This window comes from Molothrus ater, chromosome 3, assembly GCF_012460135.2.
Source record: "Molothrus ater isolate BHLD 08-10-18 breed brown headed cowbird chromosome 3, BPBGC_Mater_1.1, whole genome shotgun sequence".
NCBI lineage: Eukaryota > Metazoa > Chordata > Aves > Passeriformes > Icteridae > Molothrus > Molothrus ater.
The window spans coordinates 62,494,803-62,515,460 of record NC_050480.2 but is presented as its reverse complement, the minus strand read 5'-3'; the positions used below and the strand labels follow the sequence as shown (position 1 = coordinate 62,515,460).

The following is a 20,658-nucleotide window of genomic DNA, read 5'->3' as shown; positions in this document are numbered from 1 at the left end:
TAGTGGAAATTGTTTACTGCCTTAATGACACACAGTTCACAAATTGTCTCTTTTATTATAAAAGCATAGACTGTGTAGCAGTCTAAATAGCAATTTATCATGATATCAATAAAGCTTCTTGTTCATGGCTTAGTATTTGTCTCTGACTAAGACGAACTGAGGTGCTGGGGAATCTGAATTGAAGGAATACATAAATAACAAGTTTTATTTATGGTAGAAATAGCCATCAAGTGGAAAAACCTAATTTGCTGTTGACATTGAAAGACCTCTTCCATTGGGACTGATGTCAAGAGATAAATTTTTCATTATTTTTCTCCTTTTACATTGTGTTTCTAAAAAGGCAATACTAGATACTTCCATACAATGTAATTTTTAAAAGAGAAGACTTGGGAAAGAAATCTGTTGAACAAGGTCAAAAATGCAATTTTAGTGAAATAAAGCTGTCTCTTCTATTCCTCATTACACCTCAGACTGACTGCTTCAGAAACTACTCCTGCTCTCCTGCTTTGACCTTCATGTTTTGTGCTCACCAATTTATTATTCAGTCCCTTATTTTCAGAATGAAAAAATACACAATTTACTGCAGATATCTGTAGGCATATTTGGTGGACATACTCAGACATATTCATAGTCGTAATAAAAAAATAATTCCAATTTTTAAATATTAAGTTAATCACAGAAGACTCTGTGAAGAGAAATAAAATTCAGTGGAAAGACTGAAGAACATTTTCTTCTGTGCTTGTGCATAATGAAAAATTTCCATGAGGTTTCATATTCAGTGCAATAGTGTCTACAAACAAAAGAAGACAGCTGAAGACAGAGCTCCAGCCAAAATAACTAATTTAAAGCATGACATAAAGTCTTTACTTTCAGAAGCCCATTAGTAAGAAATTAAAGCTGTTGTTCCATTATTAAGAGCAGTTACCCAAACTCTTATGGAAGATGTTACTTTCATAAGTAAAACTGTAGCTTACTTCCTTGTTTCATCTTTGCTTTATCTGGAGAAAGAGAGGGGAAAGGAAAGTGAAAACAGAAAAGAAGAAGGAAATGTTAGAATACATGTTCAAAAGGGAAATTTTTTAAAATATAATCAACTAATGAAAATGTATTTAAATGCATGTTGACCCTAAGTGCTTTAATATATCTTGAACCTCCACTGTTTCTTGACAGAGTATGTGAAAAAAGTTCATGGTTCCCACTTATTTCCTTTCATACATGCACAAAGAATATGAAATCCCCTAGTCTGATATGATCTTTTTTAATTGATGGCAAGTCTCCTTTCTTAGTACTATTGGATACCACCAGAAAGAAAAAAAAAAAAAAACAACAACCTTTTTATCATCTCTTTTAAATATTAATTCTCAGTAACAGGCATTAACTTGCTGGAAACCATCTGATATTTGCTCATGACATTTTTCAAACAAATAGGTCAAAGAATTAAAGTGTCTTCTTGCTCATCTTCTAACAGTTAAAAATATTACCTGTAGTTTGGCTTTACAACTAATAAAAGACCATTGAAGTGAGATGTTGCTACAACCTTTCAACCCATTTCCAGATGTGGGAGTTTGAGATCAAAGCTGCAATAATCACTAAAACCTTTGTTTGAAACAATGAAATTATATCCTGACTGCTAAGCACATCCAGCCTACAGCACTCCAGATTTTCCTGCAAGTCTTCTTATACTGTTTTTTTTAGATTGCAAGTCCCAGTTTTGACCAGGACGGAATCCCTCTACTTTCTGAAGAGTGTTCTGATGCAAATACTTCGAATCATAGAAGTACATGGTAATATTAAAAAAGCATTCAGAAGGTGTTTTTTTTTTTGGACTTGTTTGTCTTTTGGTGATCAATGGGTTGGCAGCAGCTCCATACATATAAGGTGCAGAAATGAGAAGCAGAGGGAATTGCTGTGTAAAAGTGTTTGTGCATCAGAGGAACTGAGCTGCTGCCAGCACTAGGAAGTAGCTGCAGAAATAGTTGTGACAGACATTACATGTTGCTCTTATTCCTTTGACTTGGAGACACTAGATAGTGCTGGCATGGGGAGACAGTGCTGCTGCTGCTGCTGCTGCTGCTGACTGCTGTCATGGAAAACAGTGTGTCCCCCTTTTGAGTTCCTTGGGTATCACAACCCGGGGTTTAGAAAACCCTGCTCCATGCCAAACATGAAAAAATAGCTGTACTCTTCAGTCTGTGCTCTTTATGGCACAGTTAAAATGTTTGGCAGGAAAAATCCCAGCTAGTGGTGGTACATTGTAGAAAGGATAAATCTTACAGCAACTCTCTTTGCATGAGAGACAAAAAGAGGGGAAGCAGTGTAGATGTCTGGAGAAGCGCTTGTGTGGCAATGGAAAATAATGTGAAGATACCCAGCCTAACAATGCCTGAAATCTAGGCCAAGGCCCACCTAATTATAACATTTTCCATGACAACTACCAAGCAGCTGACAGCTGCTGCAGGGTGTCTGTGCTGGCTTGAGTAATTCTAAGTAAAGCTGAAGCTGAGAAACTGAAGAAAAGGAAGGGATAATAGCTTGACTGACTAAAGCTACACCAGTAAACATGTCGTACACCTTATATTAAGGGTTACTGGCAAATTCATCATCAGGGCTCTAGCTGCCAATTTGAGCATGAATAAATATAAAAATCATCTCAATCACATAAAGGAAGCCTGAGCTGATAAGCTTTGGGTATTTAGATACCCTTTTTATTACTTTGCTTCTTACCATACTAACCTAAAAAAGAATGGATTGCGTTTAACAAGTGTACAAGAAGCAAGTATGCAGAATATAATGCTTAAGTTAATAATAATAATAACAATAATAAATAGTAGAAATTTATATAATAGGAAAGGACACATCTTTAGATGGTTTAAGGCATCAATCCTTCTCTTTTTGCATTCACTCAGTGGCTTGAGTTTTGTTTTGGCCTTGGTGTAGACCATTCCTTGGTATTCCTGCTGTCGTTGGCTTGGGACACTGGATATAGACGTGTCCCTCTGAACTATATGCCATGCACACCTGGTTCTTGCAGCCTTTCTTCTGCTGTTCCCACTCAGACATTCTCACTCATGCCTTATCCATACCAATCCTAAGATTTTTGTGAAAATTTCTACAAGGTCTGGTCTCAAAAGTTTTTGAGATTCTCTGCAGTGGTTCTTCATGGGGGTGATGTTTCATCTAGAACAAGAAGGGTAGCTCAGCTGACTTCAGAGAGCCCTTTTACTTCATTGGAAGTTATTCTCTCAGACTGAGTAGCAAAGGCTGATCCCTGTCCAGGCTACAGGGGCAGGAAAACTCTTGCAAGATCAGTGGGACACTAAGTCCCAGAACATTTCATCTGAAGTAGGAAGCCATCTACAAAGCCAGTTTTATAATGGAAATTCCCTGTTACTATGACAAATGCAGCAGAAAAAATACTGGTGAACCAATGGATTTAAAGGTTGCTGTCATGCAGCTCTCTGAATCTGAGGTTGTTGTTTCTGTGCCATTGTGTTTTAAGAGAGATAATGCCATCACGTTTTGTTTTCTTTTTACCTTGCACTGCTGCCTTCATTGCTTTTCCTTCTTTTTTCTCAAGGCCTGCTTCAAATAAAAGATATGGTTTAAGTAAGATTTCTAATCGGAGGTATTGCTGCATCAGACAAAGCTCTTCTTAAATGCTTACTCATAATTTTGAGTTAAAAGATTTCAAAGATTTCCAATCATGAGATTCCCCCCAAAGATATGAATACATAACGGATATTTTTATCTGTCTGAAAGAAGAGTGATTTCTTTTTTTATCTTCTTAAATATTTATCTCTTATTAAAATAAATAGTAGGTCTGATCAAGCAGATGGTGTGGCTGCCCAATGCAGGGGCTTGGAACTAGATAGTCTTTAAGGTTCCTTCCAACCCAAACCATGACATGATTCTATGATGTCAGGTGAAACGGGGGCTAAACTGCAGCACATATTTTGTAATGGAGAAGAGAGCAAAGCAAGCAGATCTTTACCTTGCCCACCCATCCCCAAGCAAGCATGATTTTCTGTTTGCACCACCAGAAACCTGCACTCTGCACCCTTGACACAGCAAAACATTGCCACATATTCTCGGTTTTAAGCATGAGGCTAGTCTCACTGGCAGGCCACAGATGGACTGTATGTTATAGCATCTAACTTGATCCTTCTGAATACTGAGATTTCTGTGGCCAAACAAGAAGTCTGAACCAGACCGCTTGTGCAGCAGGGCTGCTAAACCTTTATTGACACCATGGGAAGCAGCTGTAACAGCCCAGGTCATGATGCTTGAACATATCCAATTGCTTATTCACAAGCTTGGCAAGCACAGTTTGTAAATCCGTTTACACATCTTGGGAGGCAATGGATATTAGGGATGAAACTATCTAAGAAGAGGTGATGCAAGAAGAGGTACCATTAGACTTTGTTCATGGAAATATGGGTATCTTTTATAGTTTCTCACAATTTACACTTCAGGTTTGGTCATGTACAAGATTATATCTCTAGGACAACCTATATATTTCTCATTTCATTGAATTATTTGGGGTTAAAGATTGTAAATCCATAAATATACATGTTTTGCTGTAAATGGCACTTCCAACACTTCACTTCTGTGAAACCGTGCTTATGTAGCATAATTTATAACTATTATGCTAAATAAAATCCTTGCTTTAATTTAAAAAGCTATCATCTTACAGTGTTTGAGACAAAAAATGTGGCATTAAGAAAATAAGCTTCACTGTCATTATTATTAAGAAAATAAGCTTCACTGTCATTGTTTGAAAGTACAGTAAAGAACAAAAAATCAGCGTATGTGGCAGGATGTAAAGTGGACAGGGAAAATTAAGTTACATATGATGAGTACAGAAAATGTCTGCAGCTTCAGGGTCATTAGCACATATAGCAACCTCTCAGTTTGTTATTTCACCCTGTCATTTTATTAGAACCAATCACAGTTGAAAATTAAGAGTCTGCCCTTTAGAAACAAAGGAAATTCTGAGGGTCATGTTCTGTTATCACTATTTATGCTGGGAAAGTCAGGGAATTCAAAGGACCTATGAAGTTCCTCCATGTGTGCTCACTGCTTCCCTGCTGCCTGGACTGCAAGTCTGGCCCCAGGGGAGCCACCAGGACATCCTTTCAAGAACATTCGGGAGCTGCTGGGCATGATGGCTCAAGCAGATCAGCTCAGTTAATAAGCTACAGCCTGTCTGCAATGTCTGGTGGTGGGCTGGTGGCCAAAGGAATGATCTTCTGATCTCAGATTCCCTGAACCTGAGATTCAGTGAAAAGTCAGGTATCGATAGATGAGCTGTTTCATCTTGAGAGGGATGAACCCATTCACAGGCATCAATTACTCCCTTGTGATATGAGCAGGTGTTTGTGAGCAAGCTCCATGTAAACAGTGCAAAATTGCACTTCTGCACCTCAGTTACCTCAGGGAACTCATTTTATTGAAGATAATCTTCAATTTCCCTGAAAATAAAATCTAGATTGAAAATATGTCTGACTCAATCCTCAAAGAAAAAAAAGGAGTATTCCATTTCTATCCAAGTACCTAATTTTTAATTGGTGTTCATGGACAAAGAGAAAGCCAACAAGAACCAAACACCCTTAATATTTATTGTAGACCTCTGCTATTATCATCCATATTACCTGGGCCTAGATCAGCTGTACTACTTATACTAACCATGAGCTTGACTCTGACAAGCCAAGATGAATCTGAGCAGTGAAGCCTGCCACTGAGCAAATCAAGATTATGGTGCTTCTAAAATGCTTACTGAAGTGGTCAATATCTTGAAGAATAAGCCTATTTGAATATGGAAAGAAACATATGAAAAGAGCCACCAGAAACCTATCCCATACTCATTTCAAAATATATTTTTAGCATTGAAACTGCAGAAGCAGCTCTTATGAGAGTTAATTGAGATATTGAGAACTATTGTTTTCTTCAAAGCATTTTTATCCTTTTTAGCTGAAATGAAAGCAGTTTTGGGTTGTGAAATTTCTGTAAAATTTTTCACCTGCTCATATCACATAAATACTTCTATTCCATTTTAATGGAATAAAAGTATTTTTTCTGGATATTGAACTGCAGGTTAGAAGAGCAATACAGCTTTCTGAGAAAATCAGGTGTTTAGTCATCAAATGTATGTAGTGGTGGTAGACTATGAGTGTGGTTATCATGAAGGAACCATACATCCTTGAGAAACATTGAGGCTGCTCTAACAACCAGTTATATAGATTTATTAGCAATGCATTCAGTAATGCAACACCACTTCCATGAGGGAGTGAGTGCTTGTAAAGAACTTGCTGAGACAGAACAGAGCTTCAGTAACTTTTGGGAACTGCCAACTAACATCATATAGACATGGCAGAGCACTATCTGGGAGGACAAACAAGACATTCTGTTATTCCCTTTGCTTTTTCAGAAGAGAAGCATGAGCTACTTTGGTGATGCTGAGAGGTCTTTTACCATGAAGGTAAGAGCTGTCACTTTGAAAGTCTCCATATACAGGAGGCCCATCCATGTAGAGTCAGTGTTTGGAAAAAGATTCAGAAGGCCTGGTTATCTCTGTTTCTCTCAGAACAGAGACAATTTTTCTGAGTAGGTCAAGATGTCATCCCTTCCACTGGGCATTTTTAAAGTTCTTGTCACTTCTGAATGGCAGCCTGAAGGACTATCTCCTTGTGAAAAATGATTCTGTTCCAACTATTCCCAGTTTGAAAAGCTGATCTTTTAGCCATATGACCTAGGTAATATGATTGTTGTAATGTATTATACTTTTCTCTGTAGAATGGCAGGCATTAAAAAAAACAATGAAATAAAACCCCCCTATCCCAAACCAAACCCCAAAAAAAAAAACTCCTGCATGAAACAATACAAAATAAAATTAAGGTAAAATCAGGAATTCATCAGGGATCTATATTTTCAGTAAAATATTGTTTCAAAGAATAGATTAAATAAATGGAGTAATACTCCCACATATATTTTGTCTTTTTTCAGCAAAATTCTTGACAATTTGGCATAATATAGATCAAATGGGCAATTTACTTTGTAATTGTTTCTCTGATTCCATCATAATCTCTTAGGAAACAAATGAGAGACAATTCAGCAGATATTGTTTTATGCTGAGAATGGCCAGGAGAGCAATTCATCAGTCAAATATTTGTGCAGTCTCAATAGTTGTAGGCTATAATCAAATTTGTCAGAATATTTTTATCCCAAAAGAGACAGGTTGCATAACTAGCATCCACATCAAAAATATGCATTCTAAAATGTCACTGATTTTAAAGCTATTTTGAGATATTTGCTCAGTGTGATGGAAGACTGAAAGAAATCATTCCCACTGGAAACAAAAAACATTTCACTCACTGAACCCCGAGGCCAGAGGCTCCTCATTGTGGCATCACAAAAATCAAGAAATCATTAACCTAAGAAGTGTATGTTATGGTTTAGGAACTGTTCTGTTATATGGAGAAATGAAGAAAATTCATGCTGTAGTAGCTTGAGAAAAAATGCAAGAAAGCTCCATGTGAGTTTGATAGTTCATAAAAAGTACAAGCTGGTGGGAATGGCCCAGACCTCCTTCTATGCCAGCAGATTAATTTTCTTTAATTACCAAAGAAGAGAATTTCATCAAAAGCCTTGCTTTTTTTCAGAACAGAATTGTTTGCTTTCCATAAATATGCTTAAAAAAATTTACATTTGCCAACACCTACTGAATATTGAAAATTACATTGTGTCCAGAGAGCTGCTAAGTCTCTAAGGACTAGCAGCAGAAAAATGAGAAAAAAACAAATAAATAACAACAATGTAGAGCAAAGAATTATGGATTTGATATCTATGACTTTCTTCAGACTTAAAGAAAGATTAAACACTACTGATGATTACAATTAAACACTACCAGAATTTGTCTGCATCACAATATAGAAGAAAATAACAGCATTCCTTTGTGATTCTTACTAATTGGCAAAAGAAACAGCTGTAATATTTTCATATAAATAAGATTTTCCTCCTGGAGTACAGGCTGTGTTTGAGTTTCAAAATTAGCAACATAAAGTTAAATTTAGATGACGTGCTAACAAGAAATTTTTAAGAAATCAACAATTTCCCCAGAGCTAAAATCAGCTCATTTTTATTTAATGAAGAATAAAACAATTATTACAATTTCAGGCTCAGTATTAGGTTGATCCTATGGTAAAACTAAGATGGCTGAGGCCAACACTTTCAGTTGTGATACTGTTCTTTTGACAACAGAAATAACAGAATTATTCCTATATTATATAATGGAAACCCACAGTTTCTACTTATCCTTAATTAACTGAACTTCCTAAAACTTTTCTTTCCCCTCATTTGTCTGAAAGAGAATGCTTAAAAAGTATGGTGGTCATTGACATGAATAAACATGGACTAAGAGTGAAGGGCAGCTTGCAACCTGACATTCCACTTTCTGTTTTTGTTCAAGTTACAACTGAGATCTTTAATGTTCTTGAGGGCAATTTGGAGCTAGTAACTTACACTGTACATATGTAAAAACCAGACACTGATATAAAACAATTAAATATTTGCTATATTTGCTCAGCTTGATCTTACATCCTTGATGTTTCTCACCAGTCCCAGTTCCCTGTGCCTTGTGGAAAGGAGGAACCTTTGGAGCAAGCATTGATGCTTTCACACCTCCTACCTTCTGCCATCGACAGTTCAAGTAAAAAAAAAGCAGGCAAAACCTGTTACACCAAACCTCCCTGCAAAACTCCCTAGACTCCTTAAAGAAAACAACTGTTCAGTCACTGGGTTTGTCCTGCAGTTAGAATGGCAAAAAGAGAAATATTACTTTGTGTCATGTCTCTGTAGAAGATTGGTTACTTCTCCTTTCTGCCTGTCACAAAAGGCTTGAGTTAGGGTTAGAAACTGAATTTCAGATTGTTGGAGAACTAAAGTTAATCCATGAAAAATTTGAGAAAAAGATGCCTGCTTTGAGATGCTGCAATGAAGACACCATTATAATTTAAAAGGCTGTTTGTTTCAATTAAATCATACTGTTAAAAGTTTTTTTCACAAGAAGGTTTTTTTTCCTTACAGTCAAGTTAACAGCAGCATTCTTCCATTTCAATTTTCAAAACCAATCAAATTACTCACCTTTTGGCTTCAGAGTTTCCACAGCTGCTGTAAAATAAAACATTCACAGAAACAAATTGCATAAATGAATAAAGGAGCTAAAATTGATCCTAACACCTCCTCCCTTTATCAATATGCTGCTTATCTATGCAAAATAGCTGCAAAACAGCAGCTCATTTTTTATGTAGACAAAAACTGACACACAAATGTGTTTAGATAGTCTCATGGCAGATGACTAATTAACCTGCAGATTAAAAGCAGTGGAAAACAAGGCCAATAGGTAAGTTATATATGGAGCTTCAATAGCTCTGCTATTTTAAAGTGTGAGGATGAGACAAGGAGTAAAATAGGCTCCAGAATGAGCATATATTAAACATAGCTGAAAAGTATGCAATAGAAATGGTTTTTTTAACAATTTCAGTGATTTGCAGAAGCCAGGAATTTTTCCACTTTTTTTTGTTTGTTTGTTTGTTTTTGTTTTGTTTTGAGTTTATTGAAACTTCTAGAATTGATACAGAGGAGGATCCAGTTTCGAAACTCTTCTTTATATAAGTTTTCTCAGTTGTGTTTCTTTACTATTCTTCACAATTGCATTACCTAAATGCAAATTAATTGAACTACCACATTTCTCTTTTTTTTTTTTTTTAGTTATTCACACCTTCATTCTGAAGCACTGTGACAAGTTTTTATGTTATAGAAAAGGACATTCATTTTCCTACAAATTGACTTTCTACTGTAGGTATTTCTTGCTTGGAATTTGTATCTAAGAAAATAGAGTCATCTGATGAATGAGTCATCAAGCTTGGCTGTAAAAGGAGAAAATCTTTATGCTCTCCTAAATTTGGATAAACTAGAGAAGTGGGTTCCACTTGAGAACAAGAGCACCTTGCTGCAACAATAAAGTGCATGGGTGCTTGACATAAAGAAAAATTAAACAGCCTACTTTTTTTTCCTACCATCCACATTCTGAATCTTGTATTTTGTGTTTGTTTTTCTATCCATTTACTGTAACTTTCTTTGAAAAGATAAACCTTCTAAAAGATTAAATAAAGAATTCTTTCCCTCTTGTTCTTCTCAACATTTAATTAGATCTCAGTTCCAGAAGACCAAATGGTTGCTCCACATCCATTCAATTGCTTAAGTAACTTTAAGTAAACCAGCAAAATTATATTCATGGCTTTATTTTTTTTATCCCTCTACGTAACCCTGTCTCAACTGAAAATCAAACCAGATAATTGAGACTCTAAAACTTACAGTCTTTTACAAGACTTACCATGTACTTTTGCTTCTTTCTTTGTTGTTTTGCCTGTAAAAGCAAATTTTAAAAAGTATCAAATATTAACTTCTGACAAGAATTAATTTAAAATATTAGAATTGTTTAAAAGTAAGATAAAAATGAGAGAATATTCACCAGATTCCATTATTTTTTCTTTTTTATGTGGTTCTGGAAAAGAAAAAAAAGTAAAATGTACATTTCTCTTCTTGTAATGCTTTGTTTGATTGCCTCAGACAATGATTTTTTCTTGTTACTATTGGCCATTGGATGTGCACATTCTTATGGACTCTCAGTTCAGTGAGTCCTTCCCTGCTATCCAGTATGTCCTTTATGTTTGTAATCCATCTGTTCAGTGGTTTTTCACACTGGATAAACAGGGTCAGATTAGCTGTTAATAAGGGAGAGCAAAAGATACATCTTTTATATGGTGCTAAAAGGAAACCATAAAAATGGTGTAGGTAAAAACATCTGCAGTTTTACTCCAGGGTAGTTTAAATGGATCTCTGCAACCCAACTATATGTGCTTGGGGACAACTACATTTTAATGGTAGTTTCTGTCATATCTCTTTCCATGCTGCAAGAATGTGCTTTAACTCCCCCTCACAGAAGGAACAGGGCAGCCTGCCACAGATACTGACTGAACAACATCTACCAGCCAGCGCTGACATTCACAGTAGCAAAAAAAATAGTTAAGATTTTTCTGTCTGCAGATGCTTTTAAACAGCGTGTGGAAAGGCTGTGCAAGTTTGGATCCACACAGGAACATTTCCTAAATTCAAGACTATCTGAGCTGACTGATCACAAGATAGATCCCAGAATCATCAAATCATAGACTATCCTGAGCTGGAAGGGATATTATTGAGTTCTAACTCAGGATATTCCATGATTCTATGGTTCACAAGGATCATTGTGTCCAGCTCCTGGCCCTCCACAGAATAAGCCCAACAGTCACACCATGTGACCGAGAGCATTGTTCAGATGCTTCTTGAACTCTGTCAGGCTTGGTGCTGTGACCACTTCCCTGGGGAGCCTGTTCCAGTGCCCAGCCACCCTCTGGGTGAAAAACCTTTTCCTGATATCCAACCTAAACCTCTCCTCATTCAGCTTCAGGCCATGCCCTGAGGTCCTGTCACTGGTCAGCACAAAGAAGAGATCAGTGTCTGCTGCTCTGTTTCCCCTCAGGAGGAAGCTGCAGACAGCAATGAGGTCTACCCCCAGTCCCAGCTGTACAAACCAAGTAATTTCATCCACTCCTCATATGACTTCTCCACTAGACACTTAAGTATCTTCACAGTCCTCTGGATGCTCCCTAATAACTTTATATCCTTATATTGAGGTGCTCAAAACTGCACACAGGACTCATAGTGAACACTTTTAAATACAAGCTCATCGCTTACCAATATCCAATGACTGTATTTTCTCCAGGATTTTTATAGGTTGTATTTGTATTAAAGCTGTGATATAGAGTTGAGCAACACTAATGTTTAAACAGTTTCTACTCTAGAATCAAGATATAAAGTTCCATGTTCAAAGTGGTTCTGAATGTTGCACCCTAACTAAAAGCCTTACAGATGTGACCTATCATTCAATTGAATAAGAAAAAAGAAACAAGACCTGCCAACATAAAATTAAATATACTTTTCAACAACATTAATATGAATAATATTTCCATTAAATATTAATTTGTAATCAATGCTTACACTGACTGCAGAGTGAGTAAATAAAAGACATATTTCCTGCAGAGCTATGAAAATAATTAATATTTGAAAGGCCAGATTGATCTTAAACATGAAAGACTCCACAATTGTTGTTTTAAACAAAATATGTTTTAAACAAAATTACTCCATATTCCCACCCCAATAAAAGCTTATATCAAACAACATTTCAAAGCAACAAGATTAATTGACTGAAATCATGAACGAGTCTTAATATAGTTATGTAAAGAACAGTTTAGTGTATTGATTACATAACAAATGTTAAAAATATTGTAGGCTCTTTGAAGATATTTTATATGAGAAAAGAAATTTTTGGTAGAAATGATGATGGAGCAGATTTGTGTCACCAAAAAAAAAAAAAGAGTCATGGCTGTGATTTTCCCTGAAATATGAAAAAGTGATGGAAATAGAGAGCAAGCTGGTATTTTATTGCCTGAATAAATGTACTTTCTTGATGGTCTCCTACCCTGGGTTGAAATTCTAGTACAGATCAAAGAGGAAAAATATAGCTAAAACTGAGAGGACAAAAGTTTGGGACTCAGTGGTTTGGCCGCCTCAATGCTCTTAATCGTGACAACATCTGCAGCTTTGGTTTTGTGCAGCCTGAGTGCTCTTCAAACTCTCCACTTTCTTGCAGATATTTTAGGACTCGTTCTGGAAATTATAATTTTCACTGGTATTGTGGAGGTTTCTGTTTGATTATTGCTCAGGACAGCTTCATGGAAACAAAAGGAAATGTAATTCTGTCTTTAGTGGTTCTGAGGCAATTATTTTTCTCTCTCATTCTAAGATCCCTCAGCTCTCAGGAGATCAGAGAACAGAATGATCCTAGCAACACTCAAGCAAGTGTTTTGGCAAAGTATATCCATAAAGCTAAATAATCCATTTATTTAGCTTTATTTTTCCCTAAACTGCAAACATAAGGGAAGACCTGTAGAGCTTCTTTCATAATAGTTTTATTTCTAGAGGCATATGAAATAAAATCCTTTTCCATGAGAAAATTTATAAAAATGAATAACAGAGAATTTGACATCAAGAATTTCTGGGAAATCTGACATGATATGAGATTTCAGGTGATTCATGTCCTGATACTTGAATGGAATGAACTGAAAACTTTTATTGCACAAGCCATAAACTGCAGGAAATTTCAGACCTAGATCTTTCCTGTTTGCTAAAAGTTATCATTCCTTAATGTCAATGTATTATTCTTTACTTTTTTTGTACTTTCAGTAGTTAATATGACACATGAAATTATATTGCCCGCTGTAAACACATCAGACATTTGCCATGGCAGTTGTAATTATTTTTATATTTAATCATTTTTGCATGTATATGAGACTGTACAGCATATTTTTATTCAGGGAAGTTTTGCTGGTAATATAGTATTTTTCTACCATGCATGGAATTGAGATTTGATTTAGTTTGACATTTTACCATCTTTATTTGCTCTGATGCTTTAAACAAATGGCTTTTATTTTTTATGAAAACTGGCAAAGTTATGTATAAAATGCTCATAAAACCATACAAATGTGTTTTTTGCTTCATTACTAGTGACATACTCCTAGGCAATTCAGAGTAAGTGGGAGAGAGAAGAAAACCTGAACCTGCCTCTGTAGCTCTTCCCTAAACCACATTATTCACTAAAGGAAAAACAGTGCTGAAAAGCATCTAAGCTGGCAAATTTGCTGAGGTGTATTTTAAGTTTTAGTACTAGAATAAAGTCACAAAGTGTAACCTTCTGCCACCTGACAGGAAAGAACAGTTGATTTCCTGTCATAATTTATATAGGTATGGGACACATGTATGAGTGTTTCTGTGAACCTGTTATTTCTTAATTCAGATAAAGCATTCATGTCCAAGAATGGTTCAGGAAAACAAAAATTGTATTGGGAATGACACAGATTGGAAAAGTTTAAATAAATGGCATTTCAAGTGGATATGAAAAAAATATGCTGTTGTGTGGGATACACCACATGTTAATTAGCCAACACCATTTTGTTTGCACTCAGTAGCTGAATAAAAATGGTGCTTTCTGTAGTTTTGTTTATCTTTTACCACAAATATTTCAGTGAAGCCTGTTGTCATATTCTATGCAGTGTCTTAGATACCTAAATCTTTAGCAGAAAGTTAGCTTGGTCTTTTGGTTTTGTAATCTAGGTTTTATACACTATGCATAAAACTTCTTGGAACTTCATATCATGTTGGTTAATTAAAATCAAATAAGACAGAGTGGTAAAGCTCTCCAAGCTATCCTGTCATTAAGAATATTACAAACATAAACATTTAGACAATGAGGAGGTCCCTTTAGTCTCTTCTGCTTTCGGGAATGTTGCAATGTGTGTTTAATCATGTTGTTAGACCTGAGATAATCCACATGAGAAAGTCTTGCATCAAATTAGATTTTTCCTGTTCTCCTGCTCCCAAGATGTATGTGTTCTTCTCTATTTCACTGCTATTCTTATTTTCTTGTTCATTGTAGAAAACCTCACCACTGTTTTATGCTTTGATTTATAAAGATCATGAGCTGTACAAATACATTTCTTTCTGGTATAAGAACACACCAAGGAAACCTCTTACATCATGAAATCATGCCACACATATACTCACTCCTCTATATATGATCATCTGTTGAGGAGGGCAACAGTTTTCCCAATGGATTTTTGTGAAGAAAAGGAAAGCAGGTGACAGTTCTCTGTATCAGTATCTTTGTCAGAAATCTACTACCTTGTTGGGAAATATCTGATAAAAATTTGATGCAAAGAAAAACAAAAAAAGCCTGCATGAAATGCAACTGAATTTAGTTCCATCTATTTGGTCTAAAGCTTTTCATCACTGGCAGAAAGCAATGGCATCAAAACTGTCCATTATAAATTGTAGATGTAATATAAGCACATATATTATAGAAAAGTCTATTCCACACCACTTTTCCCCTTGCAAATCAAGTGGCATTTTCATAATGATCACAGTGAAATGGATGAGGCCCATTTATTCCCATTCATGCAATGTGAAGTTGGTACCACTTCCAAAACATTAATGCCTGGAAAGATAATTACATCTGTAGGGTATGTGATAGTCTGGATTCAACAAAGCTTAAGCATGCCCTTGAATGCTTTGCTAGGTGACTCTTCTGGTGGATGCAAGAAAGGCTGTGGATGTTGTCTACTTGGACTTCAGCGGGGCCTTTGACACTGTCTCCCACAGCATTCTCCTGGAAAAGCTGACAGCCGTGGCTTGGACAGGAGCACTCTGTGCTGGGTTAGGAACTGGCTGCATGGCCAGGCCCAGAGAGTGGTGGTGAATGGTGCTGCATCCAGCTGGGGCCAGTCACCAGTGGTGTCCCCCAAGGGTCTGTGCTGGGGCCAGTTCTGTTCAATATTTTTATTGACAACATGGATGAGGGGATTCAGTCTTTCATTGGTAAATCTGCAGACTACACTAATCTGGGAGCATGTGCTGAGTTGTTGGAAGGTAGGAGGGCTCTGCAGAGAGACCTGGAATGGTTGGATGGATGGGCAGAGTCCAATAAGATGAAGTTTAATAAGTCCAAGTGCTGAGTCCTGCATTTTGGCCACAATAAACCCCTGCAATGTCATAGGCTGGGCAGTGGCTGGACAGTGCCCAGGCAGAAAGGGACCTGGGGGTACTGGTGACAGCCAGCTGAACATGAGCCAGCAGTGTGCCCTGGGGGCCAAGAAGGCCAATGGCTCCTGGTCTGTTTCAGGAATAGTGTGTCCAGCAGGACCATATTAGAGGATGGAGGGATTAGAGGGAGGTCATTCTCCCCCTGTACTTGGCACTGGTGAGGCCACACCTTGAGTGCTGTGTCCAGTTCTGGGCCCCTCAGTTTGGGAAGGATGTTGAGACGCTGGAGCACGTCCAGAGGAGACAACGAGACTAGTGAGGAGCTTGGGACACAAGGGCTGTGAGGAACATTGAGGGGGCTGGGGGTGTTGAGCCTGGAGAAAAGGAGGCTCAGGGGTGACCTTATCACTCTCTACAACTCCCTGAAAGGTGGCTGTGGTCAGTGGGGGTTGGTCTCTTTCTCCGGGCAGCAGTTGACAGAACCAGAGAACACATTCTTGAGCTGTGCCAAGGGAAATATAGGTTGGACATTATGAAAAAGTTTTTATGGAAGGAGTGATAAAGCAGTGGAATGGTCTGCCAGGGGAGGTGGTAGAGTCACCATCCGTGACGTGGACGTGTTTAAAAAAATATTGGATGTGGCACTCAGTGCCACGGTCTAGTTGAGGTGCTAGGGGATGGGTTGGATTTGATGATCTTGAAGGTCTCTTCCAACTTAGTCATTCTGTGAATTCTGTGATTCTGTGAACTCAAGATGGAGTTAAAGATATGTTAAATCCTTGTTGAAATTGGGCCCAATTCTAGCCAAAAGTGTACTCAAATAATTAAACAAGTTCAGGGCTATGAAAGTTTGCCAGCCTCAGAAAACAGAGCACCTTAAAATGTCTTTTCTGTAAAGAGTGGACACTTCTAGAATCCTTTTAGCTCTGATTTTTTAATTGCACTTTATTTGACCCTCTTTTATTGATATTATTGTTACTTTGATGTTTGAATAAAAATAGTTTTTATAGTTAACTTGCTCCCCCTGCCTTGCTCTTAAAGTAGTGCTGTCTTTGTGTTAGCAATATAAAAGTACTTTGATGTATAGCAAATACTTGGTGACAAAAAAAGAAACAAGACTGCATTTACAGTATAGGTGTCTTCACACACAATTTGATCTGAAAGGAAGTACTGAAAATTATATTAACTCCATATTATCCTGAAACAGAGAATACTCTAAGGAAAGTATAAGTGCAAAATAATGTGCCAAGCTATGAGACTGGGAATCTCAAATTCCTAGCAAAAGCAGAAAAAATATCATGGATTTTAGGCCATTTACTCAAAAGCATTTTAAAAAATTGTTGAATTAAAACTAGGTTTCAGATTAGAAAGCCTATTGTAAAATAAGCTATTTCATGCTCTATTTAAATAAATCCTACGTCTAAAGAATTCATGGTTGTAAGGTAAAATCTTCTAACATCAGAAAATTCTTCCCCTTACAGGGCATCATCTATTGTGACATAAGTAAAGAATTCATTTTTCCTTTCCCATTCAGAGTCAGATAATGGCTCAGCTTACATAATCCTGTGGACAATTTAAGACATCATGCTCTGTAATATTTTCTCAGACTTCAACTGGGATGAAAATGTCAGTGGATTAAAATGATTTGTGGAATACATCTCCATCCACACAATAGATTCCTGCAGATATTAAGTGGCTGAGTGATGGACTACTGCACCAGCAGCAAGGTTTTAGCTGCTGAGGGTGCAGTGCATTCCTGACAGACCAGGAGCAGAGGCTTCAATAAATTCCTGGCAGACCAGCTCTGAGGCTTCAATAAAGCCTAGTGGAAGCACCCAGGGACAAACAGTTGAGGACCAAGACCCAGTTTCTCCTGTCCTTTGGCATATTGCAGATAATCTCCATCAACTGTGCAAAAATAGGCAAGCATGGAACCATCCCATTGAAACCAGAAAGAAAATTACTAAGTCAGAGAAGATATGCTATTTTACTTCCCAAAAAGCTAAGGTGGGACAGAGAAGATTATGCTAAAATGGACTGAAAAGAAAGCTTTGGTGATTCAGAAGGACTGCAGAATGATCCTGGATCTAAATCCAAAGACCCTGAGCAGCAGTATTAATAAAGGTAGGGCTTCATTATTTTGTTTGCTGCTGCAGAAACACCTGCTATCTGAGTGAAGATTTTTTTGTACAGAAATAAACTGCAAAGCTTGTCCTTCTGCATTCAAGAAGTTATCTCTAACATTTGTAACCAAAAAGATCAACTGTAAACCCGGAATATAAACCCTGAGAATGGCTGTGCTTATGTTCTGAAAAAGACTGAGAGGGTTAACTTCAGGAAACAGAAAATTGAACTGTCTACTCCAGCTACCAGAATAATTTTCTTGGTAACATCAGTACGACAGAAATACATGCAGAGATGCTTTCACCAGGTGCAGTGGCTGCTTATGAAGAGAAATTTCAAGGCACACAGAGGCCCTCAGACATAAGATTCTGAAGAGAATGCAGGATGGAAAACTTTACTATGTCCCTACAGAGAGAGAGATAGGTGCCTTTTCCTTTCTCCAAAAGTACTTGCAGGGGTGTATAACATAAACTTGACCCTGATTTTCGAAGTCTCTCCTCTTGGACTGATTACACATATCTATGCAAGATGGGAATACATAGTTTGATGGATGATGCAGAGGGTGTGGTGCTGTGAGTAAAATACATCCCTCGCATGTGACTTGAATCTGAGAAACCTGACAAACAATCCATAAGTTTGCCTGTTCCACTGTGTTGCTAAATTATGCAATAGAATTACTGAATTTTATTAATATTCTGTAACATATGGTTTTAGCTTTCTATATACTTGTGTTCTACAGGTGATAATTAAAAGATAATCAATAATCCAGCTCCTTGATAAAACTCTTCTACGTTTCAGACATACCAACTGTGCCATAAACTTCTGGGGTTTTTTTCCTTTTCACGTGGAATAAAACTGGTTATACTTTATGGCAATAGTTTTCCTGCTGCCATTTTGATTACAATAATTTATCTTGAACCAAGAGTTAAAATAACTTCTCTGCTAAGTAAATAGTGCCTGTTACCAATAAAACCAGTAGTTCTTCCTGCTTTAGACAGAGTGATCTCAACCTTTACAACCCATCCTCCAACCAAGTTTTTCAATATAGCCTGCATTCTAATACCCCATGGACCCATTTCCTACATTATTTCATACAAAATGTCCTCTTTCTGCTTCTTACAGTGAAAAGATTGGTGGCATAATAAAGTAATAGTTCTGATACAACTGGCAGTCAGTTTGGGAGATTGGATGCAGCTGACATCTGAGCACTTAAAATTAGCTATTGTATGTCATATTTATTTTATTCTTTCTGGATCCAGACTTATTGATTTTCAAGGGGGAAATTGTGCTTAAAAGGAGTTTCTATTATGAACCCAAAGCGAGTGATAAATAAGATTTTTTTTTTGCATGTGTGTGGAGAGGAAGATGGGGAAAATTAGGCATTAAGACTCAGTAATTAGGCAGTTAAATGACAGTACAAAATCTGTTAAACATACTGTAAAATTAATTAAAAATTTCAAGACCATTCCAGGGAAATTCTAAGCAGCAATTAGGATTTAATTTTTGCAGTGTTGAAAAGAGTTAGAACTGGTTTCCAAATCAGGCAAATTATCAGGGGAAAGCACTGTCACTGGTGCTTAGAGGAGGTGCAGGAGTCTTGCCTATGAAGTAAGGCCATCTCCTGAGAGGGACTCAAAGATGAGCTGCTCCCATCCCTCTCCCTAGCTATGGGAGCACCACTAACCAGTGGCACTGAGGCTCCTCACTGCCTGTCAGGGAATGCAGTCAGCCTAAATTAGCAAATTTAGCTGGAAATGCTCTCTGCATGGTTTGAGCCTGTGCTCCCTGCCCTGTCATGCACCTCCATGCCCTGACTTTTCCCACAGTGACAAAACAGACCCAGCAAATTTACTAAACTCTGCCCCACCCTGCAGAATTTGCTGCAGCTGTGGGGCATGGTAAGGATTGAGGTGTGAGGCTCCAGAAGGATAGGAATAAGAGGCAGATTTCCCTCCTAGCCCCCCCATCTCCTGACAAAAGGTGTCAGGATGAGGCAGCTACTCACCACCTTCACCCCTGGCTCTGAGAAATGAGAAACCCTTCAGAGAGAGCCTGCTGGGCCCAGCACACAAGGGGTGCCTGAGGAAATCCTATGAAAGAAACCCGTGCCACTCCTCAGGGCAGAAGAACAGACTGATATTTTGTAAGGGTGGGTCACTCTCAGACCTGTTCTGCTGGCACAGCTGTGGGGGCCAATGCACTGTGCAGAAAAAAAGGAGGGGATGCCTGCAGGATTTAGAATGGGAACAATGTAAAACAGGATTACTGAGGAAGACGTGTAACAAAACATCTTCAACCCTAATTTCTCCCCTTAGAACAGCATCACTTGCTTATATCTAAGAAACTGTTCTGCTTTACAGCCAAATACTGGGATCTCAAGCCCAGTTTCTGATGACTACCAGAGAGGTGTTTTTTTTTCCATTTAGAGAAATCTGGAAATGTTTGAAAAGATCCACTTTCAAAATTAAGTGATGGAAATGTATTGAGGCTGGCTTCCTAGAGCAGCTGGGAGGTGCAGCTTGCAGATGCAGAAGTTCTCATAGACTTCCAAACTCCATATTCACTTTCTTTGTGTCCTCTGTATACATGTAGGGAGATTAAAATAATGCATGTTGAATTAGGCAGGGATTTCTCAAGCAGTGACATTAGGATCAGGAACATATGTGATGTAGATGCACTGTGAGATGACCAGCTGTGCTCTCAGTCTGTTCAATCTGTTAAGAGGAGTAAACCTTGAGCTTTAGGCATTCTTTGGTACAGGTTGTGATGTAAAAGATATGTGGAAGAAAATGAAATATGAAATTGGATAATGTATTTAATTTACTGTGCTAATAGGAAGCAGTC

The 20,658-nt window shown here is 37.5% G+C and overlaps 1 protein-coding gene across 12 annotated transcripts in view; it reads right to left on the bottom strand.

Annotated features, from left to right (window-relative positions):
• TRDN (triadin) overlaps positions 1-20,658 on the bottom strand; it is a 232,482-nt gene that overhangs the window by 72,455 nt on the left and 139,369 nt on the right. For 8 of the 12 annotated variants that reach the window (XM_054514398.1, XM_054514393.1, XM_054514397.1 and 5 more), the window contains 5 exons: positions 10,529-10,561; positions 10,391-10,423; positions 9,139-9,165; positions 3,535-3,582; positions 975-998 (listed from right to left, as the gene is read on the bottom strand). In XM_054514398.1, coding sequence (XP_054370373.1) covers positions 975-998; positions 3,535-3,582; positions 9,139-9,165; positions 10,391-10,423; positions 10,529-10,561 — 165 coding nt within the window. The remainder of the gene's footprint in view (positions 1-974; positions 999-3,534; positions 3,583-9,138; positions 9,166-10,390; positions 10,424-10,528; positions 10,562-20,658) is intronic. The other 4 variants (XM_054514394.1, XM_054514395.1, XM_054514396.1 and 1 more) reach the window with 4 other exon arrangements.